This window comes from Leptinotarsa decemlineata, unplaced genomic scaffold (assembly GCF_025532065.1).
Source record: "Leptinotarsa decemlineata unplaced genomic scaffold, Ldec_3_MD MMD2_tig00001719_RagTag_RagTag, whole genome shotgun sequence".
In the NCBI taxonomy this organism is placed as follows: domain Eukaryota; kingdom Metazoa; phylum Arthropoda; class Insecta; order Coleoptera; family Chrysomelidae; genus Leptinotarsa; species Leptinotarsa decemlineata.
The window spans coordinates 4,048,128-4,060,797 of record NW_027412569.1 but is presented as its reverse complement, the minus strand read 5'-3'; the positions used below and the strand labels follow the sequence as shown (position 1 = coordinate 4,060,797).

General features: G+C 34.4%; 1 protein-coding gene across 1 annotated transcript in view; it reads left to right on the top strand.

The window, feature by feature from the left end:
- The first annotated feature begins 358 nt into the window (after positions 1–358).
- The window catches only part of Trhn (tryptophan hydroxylase), a 31,760-nt gene continuing 19,448 nt past the window's right edge, over positions 359–12,670 (top strand). Inside the window, 3 exon segments of the mRNA XM_023159469.2 lie at positions 359–505; positions 9,180–9,480; positions 9,483–9,506. Of these exon segments, the coding sequence (XP_023015237.2) occupies positions 407–505; positions 9,180–9,480; positions 9,483–9,506 (424 nt within the window). The 5' untranslated portion in view covers positions 359–406.

Here is a 12,670-nt window from a genome sequence, read left to right as displayed (position 1 = left end):
ATACACGTAACCTTTAAAAATGTTGAAAATGATTTACAAAAATATGATCATTTCAGGAGCATATATTTTAAGAACAGTTGATGAAAAACCACCAGATCATAGACAACCATAAACAATCACTTCGATTTTATATTCGAATAAAAATTATATATATTGCAAGCTACAAAACGTTCCAGTGACACGAATAAACCTTTTCATACGACAAAGTGAATGCCAGCGTCTTTCAAGACACTCCAATTAGTCTCATAAAGTCTCAAAATCCCAGATCGCGATCTGGAAGAATCGCGATAAATCGGTGATTCTGCCAATCAAAGTGTGCTGCGCACCGCGGCAGTCCTCTAGAAGTTTATAAATCGAGCAGGCCGGAGGCTTCGGCACTTGTTGGTGCCGGAACAAGAAGTTGAAGATGAGCGGCTCCGGGAAACCGCTTCTGGGGCTTTGGTTGTATCGGAGTGGCGAAGAGTGGAACTACAAAGAGGATAGTCCAATCGGTTTGAAGCCGCAGGTGAGTGCTGATAACTGACAATAAATTAATTAGAAGATTAATTAGCGGCTTAACGAAAAGAGATTTCAGCCATCAATTTTTTTAATCTTCATACTTACAAAACATGAGCAGAAACTTCACAGCCTTCTACTCATTATCAGGAATAATCATACGAGGGACACCTTACATGTATTTCAGAGGACAAATTACTTTATTGTTTTTAAAAATAGCCTCTTTTGAAATTGCTATGAAATTACATATGTTCAAACCAATCCTCAACATAATTTTCATCAGTTTCTCCAACGCGGAGTTATCTCAAAAACGCTGTTATAAAAGACTTCAAAAGTTTTTAGAGGAGACGAAAATTGGTGTTCATACATTTTTTGTTCAACTTGGAAGGACAAAAAGTCTTTCGGAGTATTACAATATGATTTCTCATGGCTTGATTCCATATCTAGTTGCTGTGCATAGTCGTTGAATTGAATTAAAATGCTTTCCTTGTATTCAAAACACTCTATATCATTATTATGCAGAGTTTACAATTGTGTTCATACAAATATCTTATAATTGTTTCAATCCGAAGTATAGTTCAGGTAAATGATCTGGTGCAACCTACTTTCCAACAGCTCCCCTTTAGTAATATAGTTAGAGAGCTAACTAATTTCGTTATTCAATTATATAGATGAGTGCGAAAGTAGGGATTGAAATAACAGGGTGATAATTGAAAATACTTCTGAATACTACATACTCATATATATATATATATATATATATATATATATATATATATATACAATCGATCGCTTCTTCGTATTCCCTGTTTCACAATCACTGTTGTCATTTAAATCAATAATGAATTTATTTCCACCATTGATATGGTTTCCAATCTCTATACAGGGTGTCCCTGGACTTCCTCTTCCTCTCGGGAATGTATAGATAGGGTCAAAATATCACCAGTACTTCATATAACTTTTTTTCCTAAAATCCTTCGTTACCAAGTAACGGGCCCTCGAAGTTACAAAATGAAAAATGTTTTTCTTTGATAACTTTTCAAGTGAATATTCAAAATCATCCAAATTTTGGTAATTGACTAAACAAATGAATTCCTTCGATGAGCTTTCATGCAGGAGTCAGTTGTTTTGCTACAAAGTCAGGAACGGACTACCCCCGATGGTCCACACCCCAAAACTTTGAAATGACAGATATTTTTCAATATTTTTCAACAAATTAAGGTTACTTGGACAATTTTATGAATAAAAGTACTCGTGTGGAAAGTCGATCGGAGCAACGAGTCTTGATAAAAATGTAGTTTCACTCGACGACATCAAACCCGCTCGTCCACCATTATTTGAAATGAATAATTATCAAAGCAGAAATAATAATGATAACGTTAATTCAACAACATTTATAACAGGAATAATACAAAGTATGCTAAAATGAAGTCGTAAACAAAAAGTACAGTACCTATATGGAAGTTTAAGTCACAATTGTGATAGCAGATATTTTTTCAAAAGAAATATCAAGTTCTGTAGATTCGTGGTGTTTTTAAACTAACAAGCTACTCTACTATGAAATATCGAATTCATTCCATATTTTGTATGTACATAATACGTGTGGAATAATCACGTTTCGTGTTGATCAGTTATCTGAATCTCATGAAACTCAACATTCGAATGTTTCAAATTCTTCTTCACAGCTAAACTGTTGAGGAGTTTCACTGATAATTATAATTTTATGGGAGAAATTCTTTAACACGAATCTAAATTTAGCTGAAAAAACGCACATCGGAAAAAATATTTACTATACTAATAAAAAGCAAACGAATGAACTACAAAAACGGCTGCACATGATCAGGTGAAAAATATCCAGGGAATAATTATGTTCCATTTCTTTCACAGATGTTGACAAAAAAACCTTTTAGAAAGTTTTGATAAAAAATGAGAAACTGGAATGCGATTTTGTTTTGTTGAGTGGTGCGTTGTCATATGACTATCATTGTATTGTCAATATTCTATAGGATATTTTGAATTTTTTTGATATGGCCGAACAGTTTACATTCAATGAATATGCAGATATGCATGTATTTTATGGACGAGCATTTTGTAATGCTGCAGAAGCTCGTCGTCTGTATTCCGAGCATTTTCCCAATCGAACGGTACCGTCAAGAGAAACATTCGAGCGTGTCGATCGCAGCTTGAGGGAGACAGGTATGTAATAATTGATAATTAATTTGAGCACGTTGTTTTATTTCGATATTATTGTAGGTACAGTTTGGCCAAAACGAGGTGGTGAGGGCGCTCCTAGGACTGTACGTACCGTTGTATTGGAGGAAAATATTTTGGAAGCCGTCGCTGATGATCCTTCAATGAGCATCAGAAATCTATCAGAACAGTTCCATACATCCAAGTCCACTATTCATAGAATAATTAGGGAACAACTGCTCCACCCATTTCACATCCAGAAGGTACATGCCATGACACCTCAATATTTTCCAGCACGACTGGAATATGCCAATTGGTTCATGGATAGGCAAAGAGAGGATATGCCTTTTATTAATCGAGTTTTATTCACTGATGAAGCAGGTTTCAGTAGAGATGGAGTTATCAACTCTCATAATCTCCATATATGGGCCGAAGAAAATCCCCATGGGATATTGCAAACCAAACACCAACGGAAATTCAAAGTGAATGTTTGGGCTGGTATCATAGGAAACCATCTTATAGGACCATTCGTTCTACAGGACCGATTGAATGGAGAACGTTATTTGGAGTTCATTCAGAACGATTAGAATGGACTTTTGGAACATGTTCCATTGCAAACCCGAAGAGATATGTGGTTTATGCATGATGGCGCTCCTCCTCATTTTAGTTTGATTGTGCGTGACCATCTGAACCATATTTTCCACAATAGATGGATTGGTAGAGGTGGGCCATATTCATGGCCATCGCGGTCTCCGGATTTAAATCCATTGGATTTCTTTCTGTGGGGGCATCTAAAAAGCCTTGTTTACGCTACACCTATTCACACAAGAGATGCATTGTTGAATAGAATAACATTACATTGTGAAGCCATACAAAACGACCCTGGAATGCTATTTCAAGTACAGAGAGGGTGTCTTCGCAGACTAAGAAAATGTATAGAGAGAGAAGGTGGTCATATCGAGCAGTTTCTGTAGCGGATTTTTCATTTCTGTTTGCTCTTGAGGCTCTTGAGTTTCGTTAGTTAAACTTGTTTGCATTATAAAAATTCGTTATGAACATTTTACCTATCATTTCCATTTTCCTTAAAAACTCAGGATACATGTTGTTGAATTAACGTTATCATTATTATTTCTGCTTTGATAATTATTCATTTCAAATAATGGTGGACGAGCGGGTTTGATGTCGTCGAGTGAAACTACATTTTTATCAAGACTCGTTGCTCCGATCGACTTTCCACACGAGTACTTTTATTCATAAAATTGTCCAAGTAACCTTAATTTGTTGAAAAATATTGAAAAATATCTGTCATTTCAAAGTTTTGGGGTGTGGACCATCGGGGGTAGTCCGTTCCTGACTTTGTAGCAAAACAACTGACTCCTGCATGAAAGCTCATCGAAGGAATTCATTTGTTTAGTCAATTAGCAAAATTTGGATGATTTTGAATATTCACTTGAAAAGTTATCAAAGAAAAACATTTTTCATTTTGTAACTTCGAGGGTCCGTAACTTGGTTACGAAGACTTTTAGGAAAAAAAGTTATATGAAGTACTTGTGATATTTTGACCCCATCTATACATTCCCGAGAGGAAAAGAGGAAGTCCAGGGACACCCTGTATAGTCTTTTTAAAATGAAATTACTTTTTTAATCCTTTTCTGTCAGCCTTCTTCGGTAATATTAAATACTTCTTCTTTAATTAGCTCTATTATCTTCTTATCAAATTTTTGAAAATTATTTTTACGCCTCATGCTTTGTTTCAATTTTCCCCAAATCAACTGGATAGGATTTAAAACACAAAAATAGGGGGGAAGTCTCACTATGGTGTCTTATACTTTTCAGCAATACTCTCAAGGGCAAACACTATTTCAAATTATTTTGTCTATAAAACCTCGAGTAGTTGGTTTTTGGTATAATAATCTTCAAAACACAAATTGTTATCTATTGAAAAACTTTGTATTTCATTTTTCCTCGAATGTTCATTTGGTATTTTGATGAGCTGTCGTGAATGATAGGAAGCGTTGTCAAGAACTATTACACTATTCGCATCCAATTTTGGGATCAATGTGTTTTCAAACCATTCTTCGAAAAGATTAGCTTCCATGTTATGATAGTCAACATTGAAGTCCTAAATTTTTTCCACATAATTTCAAAGAATTGGGAACCCATCCTTTACTTCCTCCACAATGCACAATGATTAGTCGCCATCATTTGTTTGCAGGCATGTTAGGTGCACACATTGTCGAACTATCAATCCATCCTTTCGTAACTGTGTCGTGAGTGTCATACCAAGTTCCGTCCATTGTCTACCATTGTTCTTGTCTATATTTAATTATTTGCTCTAAGTTCAGTTGAACATCTAAAGGTTTTGGTTCATAAGGTTTTTTTTTTGACTATTTTACGTACACTTGAGAAAGGAATTTCGGTCAAATCTGATGTTTCTTGTAATAGTTTCCCTTGAAACCAAACTTGAGATGTATATTATTATATACAACGAGACATACTCTCTGTGTTTCAATATTCAAATGCATCCGAATCTTATTCGCATTGTTCGCCATCGCTATTGAAATCACTACACTGGAAAAAGTCTGCTTTGGTATCACACTCGTTATTACTATTAGTACTTGTCCAAGGACGCCACATTTTGAACAGATAACAAAAATTTCAAGTAATTACAACTGCACCAATATCGAATTTCAACACTCAAATCGCGATCAGTTCCTGAACTAAATACGACGGCGATAACCATCCCCGCATGCCCCGATTTCTATTCGTTACCGTAACATGACTCCAAATTCGATTTTATGACTCTTCAGCAAATTATAAAACTCGGTTAGTAAACATTATCCAATACGAACCGTCTTCAATACACGTGGACTAGTTCGCTGCCGGTTCATTTCTATGTATTGGTTTTTTTGGCCTTTGAGAGTGCCGCTTACTTCAAGAGTGCACAATATCGTTCACTTCGACTATACATGCTCTGATATTCAAAGTGTATGTAACTTTCACTGTCAGACAATACAGGCGTATTCTACCTTTTCAACGAACTGAGCGGTATTATTTAAAGCACTCAAGCAACTCGGACCCCTCCACCCGTCTCCATTGAGTTATCCAGTGTTCTACCCTACCTCAATACTGTTTTTTAGTAGGGCACTATAAAATTTTTAAGCGGTTTCCGCTTTAGAACTAGTAAACTCTTATACAAGGTTGAAAACAGTTAACTAGTTTAGTGATCCAATAATTTTTCTGGAAAAGTTTGGTTGAGTAACAGGTTAACTTTTTTCTTTAAAAAAATGGTTTTCTTGCCGATGTTTCGAATTCAGTAGAATTCCTGCCCTGAAAAAGAATGTAATCAAATTCGAAACGTTGGCAAGAAAACCTCTATCTGAGTCAGAAAAAAGCTCGTTGCTGGTGATAAATCAGAAGAATACGGGAAATAAGTTATCAAATCGATGTTTTTCTCCCTCAAATAAGCAATTATTCAATTGTTCTTCGATCTTCTAAAGGTTCTAAAGGAATGATGGTGAAATTACCAAAAAAGTGCTTAATGGAATAACTTTTTTCATCTTCTGGATATAATCAAACAATAGATTATTGCTTGCTTTATTTGTGCAGAAGACAAGTTTCAACTCAAAAAATATTCCGATTTCTTCAACCCTATGAGCAGGGCTATCAATTATGGAGAGGGGTCAAGAAATTCTTTATTAGAAAAACTTTTGACTACCTATCCATCTCTGTTTTGATTTTGAAAATAGTTTTTTCAGTTTATAAAATAATGAACTTTGAAATTCCAACTATAGGTTTTCCTAGGGCATTTTTCCTCAGTTCCACTGTTGCAGTCCAACTGAGTTTATTTATATCAGATTGGTTCATGACAAATATGGAATAGTATTCAAAGTTCCTCTGCCTTTTTATATCATTCGAAATGGAGCTCGAAAAAGCGAAATTCGACAATTCTACGTTTTACAGATATTTCATAAGCATCTACTGCTGCTAAAATAATATACCATGCATTAATCGAATCCCATCTGAGATACGGCTCCCCATTTTGGGGAGTATGCAATAATAATGTCATCTTGATTATCAATCAGTCAATCAATATATGCTTTATTGTCGGAAGATTACAAAGTCTTGTAAAAAAATGAAGTTCATGTCATAAAATATAAAAAATACTAACATTGCAATTTCACAAATAAAACATTGAGGAGATAGATGAGTTTAGATGAATATTGAAAAATAAAATAGCATTTAGAATTCATGACAGAAATGACAGAAATGACATTACTTCGGATACGCAGCATGGGTTTCGAAGTGGAAAATCCACTAATACCGCGATTCAATCCATATATGACAATTTAGCTGTTTTCAATCCAAATAAAACAGTAATTATTCGATTTTGTAATTATCAAAAAATTCTTGACCCACTATATATTGATGTGAATAATCAGCTGCTTCCATTGTCAAAAAGTACTAAGTTTTTGGGTGTTGAAATTGACAAAAATCTTAATTTTAAAGTACATTGTGATGGCCTTATACCAAAATTGCATTCTTTAGCATTCAAGCTACGAAATCTTAGCTATATTCTCAGTCTAGATCAACTAAAAATTATATACTATGCTGAAGTGGAGTCGAGATTGCGCTATGGTGTACGTTTCTGGGGTTGGTCAACCAACGCAGGTAAAGTTTTTTTGGCTAAAAAAAAATCATCAGAAGTATCACTGGTATAAGTTACATGGAGTCCTATGAACCTTTTTTCAAGAAATTACAAATACTGACTTTACCCTGCTTGTACATAATGGAAATTTGTGTCTACGTTTTCAAAATAAAAGCTCGAGGGCGGATTGCTCTTAAAGGTCCTAATGTTGCAGGTCCTCGTTTGTTCAATATTTTACCAACTGAAATAAAAGAAAGCAAAACATTAGAGATGTTCAAAACAAAGATTAAAATTTTTTTAGTTCTGAATGCGTATTACAGTGTTGATGATTATTTAACGTAAGTGTATGTGTGGTGTGTGCATGCGTTTTCGTGTGTGCTTCTAGTTTTAGTGTAGTAGTTTATAATTTTAGCTTTACTGACTATTCCTAATACAATTACTTATGAAATTGTCGAACAGGAAAATAAAGGATTTGATTTGATTTGATGTATGGAAAAATAAGCTTTTTTGATTAAGAGATCTTTAACTGTACTCCCGAACTTTTTGATATCTGTGGTATTTTTTAGTATGGTAGGAAGGTGATTATATAATGATAATTATAATAATAATAAAGGTATTTCGTTAATTTACAGTTATATTCATACATGTGAACTAAAAAAAAGTAAATGGGCGAGATTCAGTATGGCAATTGGCACCAAAAGGTGCAGATTGACATCTGTTCTTCGACCTAATCCAAAACATAGTACTAAATGGCAAATCAGAAGAAACATAAAAAACATTGATTACTTTGAAATGTATCTACCTACTTTACAAGGATATGAACATTGACATCAATAAATTAATAAATCTCAGTTTAAATTGAAGATAAAGATCAGTCAAGGAAACATTCATATTTTTTTTTAACATTGTAGGTAAATTAATAATTCTCAGATCGAACTAATTAATAATTCTCAGATCGAACTGAAGATGAAGAGTGGAAAAAATGAACAGAATTCAAAAAATAAAAATAGAACTCACTATTTATCGATAAATCTGATGATACGCGTCCGGAAAGTCGATAACGAGAGTTCTTTCAACTCCAGCGGTATGTTTCTCATACAACGATTATTAGAAAATTGCTCAAGATTATATAGATCAAAATTCAAAACACTAATAGCCTGAGAGTATTCTTTAGATTTGAATGACAAATATAATTGTATATCATCAGCATAATAGTGCTACATGCATGATAGGAAGGACTTCGGGAAATTGCAAGTTTATAGACTGAAGAATAGGGGCTCCAATACCGACCATCTTTGTGGTACTCCTTTGTCAATTTTTGAAAATTTAGAAACTTTTCCACCATATAGTACTGTTTGAGTTCTATCGCTCAAATAGCATGATAGAAGTTTGGTGGTTTTTTTGCTGATCCCTACGAAATTAAAATTGCTTGTCATATTATGTAATTGAGAGTATCAAATGCCTCAGAGTAATCTAGTAATCAAAACAGATACTTTTCCTCAATCAGTAGCATCAATTATATCATCAGTAATTTTTAGAAGAGCCGAAGGACAGCTATGCCCTGTCCTAAAACCAGATTGGTTATTTTGAATAATATCGTTTTTCGATAAATGTTTTCGAATTTGGTACTCTCCAAAAGTACAAAGATGTCAGTTTCCAAAATAGTGGGATCTGCTAAAAAATGGTCTGAAACCTCAAGATCATGATCAAAACCTACTCATATTCAACGAATGAGAACGTGGTTGTTCTCAAGGAATTTTTGAACAACAAAATTTTCGTTTAGAAAACGGAATTCGTCATTCAAATTTTGAGGTATTGTGGTACTACTTTCAATAATTATTTCCAGCAATCTCAAAGCGAAGAAAAACAACCTGAAGAGAAAGAGAAGCTTTCCATTATCTTCACTCTGAAAAATCAAGTCGGCGGACTGGTTCGGGCGCTTCAAGCCTTCCAAGACCTCGGCATCAACGTTCAACACATCGAATCCAGGCCATCACAAAACGCCGAGAACCAGGTTGACTTCCTGGTGGACATCGAGTGTGAGACCCGGAAACTGGAGCAAGTGGGGCGGCTGCTGAAGAGAGAAGTGTTGACTATGGTGATTGGAAAGTACGGAGGCTCCGAGGAAAATGAGTTTCCGCCCCAACCCCGCTCTCAGCTACTGCTAGTTTCGGTAAGCGAAGATTGATGTTTTTGCTTTCGGATGATATGATTGTTGAGTGGGAGGCTTGAATTGATTGGAGTTTTAGAAATGGGGTGCAGTGGCAGGGCCGTTACTTTTCTCCCTGAGCGACAATGTACCTGTTATGTAATTTATTAACTTACATTATTTACATCAAAAGACGAATCATAACGACAAATTATAATGTTTTGATTTAAATAGGTTGGATGAAGAAAATGATAAAGTCTTTGAAACGTAATCAGATGATACATATTTCTTTTGATATGCAAAATTTTTTAAATTTAAGTCAATGACAAATTTGATTTTTTTTATAAAAAGTTAATTTATCAAATGCAGTAACTTTCTACCCTTTCTACATTTGTATTTATTTGTAAATTTAATATTCTGATTATTTTATAGATCTGTAGAAGGTAACAATTCTAAATAATAAAAACTATTTCGAATATAAATTGTCCTTTCCAAAATAAAATATTCAAACAAAATTAGTTCTCATCATATTTTAATTATCTTCTCATCATACAGAATATATCAATGGAAAATTTATATTACCACCCCCAGTACGACGCCTATTAATATTATCTTAAACGTAATATCAGAAAAAACATCGAGCAGTTCTTTTGGCGGTATTTTCGCATTCTTTGTCGGTGTTTTCGAATTTTTTGTAGCATAATCCCATTTTAATGGCTCGTTAGCGGCGTCCTCAAGAGATATAGAGGGTAGACATATCTCAATGATTTTGTGGGTGAATTGCAGTGCTATTTGCTTGAGACGACTATGTTGCTTTCATTGATGTAGCGACACGTTTGCATTCTTGAATTTCTTTTTCTCTCAGACAATACTGAACAAACTATAGTACTTTGTATGTCAATTGGGGTGACTTTGTCTTCTGGAGTAGCTTTGCCCAGTTTTGAAAAAGCAGTTTCGCGCCTCCATAGTAAGTAGCTGAAAGGTCGTTTGAGGACCTGCAGTCAATGAAACATATCTCCTCAATGACAACGAGATATTCTATAGATATTAGGTCGTTCCACATAGGTGCTATCACCAATTAACTGTTTTATTTGTAACGTGTGTTATCCATGAAAATTTGAGCTCTTCATAATTACATATACACAGCTTCTACGAAAACAAGGTGAGTTTCATCACTCAGCATTATTATTATTAAATGTAATGAAGAATTTGCCCACCTCCTTTTATTTGAAGTGTTACATTGTGATTTTAGTTTTTTTACTTTCTCATCCTTCAGCTAGAGAAAGCATTGAAATCACCAAAAAATACGACTGTTTTTATCCAGTAAATTTTAAAAACTTTTATATCGACAGTCCTGGCAACTGTACTAGTTATTATCGACTTTTTGAGCATTTTTTGTCCTTACTGTGGCTCTTGTAACACCCTGAGAAGGTGACTTTGTAGCTTTGTTATACAAAGAAAACATCTGTTGGGCAAAGTGGCCCCACTTCACGAGGTGACTTTGCCCACCCATATTTTATTTTTTATTTAGGAGGGGGAATGAAAATAAAATAACTACATAAATTACATCTACAAACCACATTCTAAAGGTACAAATTCTATATCAAAAAATGGGTCATGTGAAAATTATCAACTTGAATTTTTAAATTGGGCAATGTCACCCCAATTGACCGTTAACAATTTGAATCATATGACTTTCTACGTGCTTCATGACTGATAATTTCACCTGCGTTCAGATACAAACTGATTGAAATTAAAACAACAAAGGGAAAGTTGTCAATTCTATTAATGATTTCATTAAGTGAATTTCTAGAATTCATGAATCTATTGATTTCCAAACATTCCAAAAGTTTGAGTTTCAAACCTACCTTTTCCAAGTGTAATGATCGAAGTCAAGCCCATCAGTCAAAACATTTTTTTTAAATGTGGAATTGTTCTTCACATTCAAGAAACTACAACTATGTTCTTTTATTTTTTGAGAAAATATTCTCCGTGTTTGGGCAATATACAGTTTTGAACAAGAATCACAAGTCAACTTACTCGTCTGTTGAAAACATAAGGTTAATTTTAATTTTTTTCAAAAAATATTCATTTATTCATCAATTTCTATTTTGTCCTCTTCAGATATAATAGCGCCAGCGTTTTTTCCAATCTTCGAAGCAATTATGATATTTTCTTTTTCAGTTAATAAGTAACATCTAGTTCATTATAACATTAAAAACAACAGTACAAAAATAACATTTCAAAACGCTCAAAGGTGCGAACTCGTTTCCTCCTTTTCATAAAAGAGGATGTATGCATCTCCACTCACAAGCGATTTTGGTGAAATTGGTGACACGTGTGAATCATTGTATTCGTGCCACGTGCCAGTATAAGGATGTCTGAAGAATGCTATATAATGTCCACTGCAGGTAGGCCCACTATGATTCGAAAGTGCATATATATTATAACGACAAGGAGTCACATTTTTGCTGCATAATTGTTCATATCTAATCCATCTAGAGGAAATTCGATGGCAACATTTAACTTGCCTCTAATTCTTTCTGTTTGAGAAAATCTTTTGAAATGAATCACCAAAATACGGGGAAACGTATGGATCGATAGAGACTTTGTGCATTTTCTTCTTTCCTTGCAACTTGAACACGTCAGTTTTTCATGTCCATCCAAAGTTTCCTCTCTTGTGAAGAAATTCAAGCACTGTGATAAACTCAATTGGCCAGTTCTTTGTGGTATGGGGCGTGACAAATCCCAGAAAGGATCGAATGTTACAGATGAGTGTCCACAATGTGTACACTTCACCGTGAATTTCGTTGACCAACGAAATTATCTATAATCTTTGAGTTATATGTATTCAAATAAATCAGTCATGACTCTTGTGCTTCTCCGCTGTCGCTCAATTTTTCGTTAATCTCCGTTAAGGTCGGTTTAGGTTTCTCAATAATTATATTAACGTCATCATGTAATCCTCATCATGGAACTCATGGGCGTCTTGATGCGCATGATCCATGAATCGAGGGGCAAAACTCTGAATCTGACTTTTTAAGGAGACTGTGTTCACTGCTCTATCAGATGAATCTTCTGACCACAATTCCTTGATAACTTCTGCGAAAGCTTTGATTGAAGCACCCTCCGTACTAGAAATATTAGTATTGATATCTTTCATGTACTCATCCTTTTCCAAATATTCC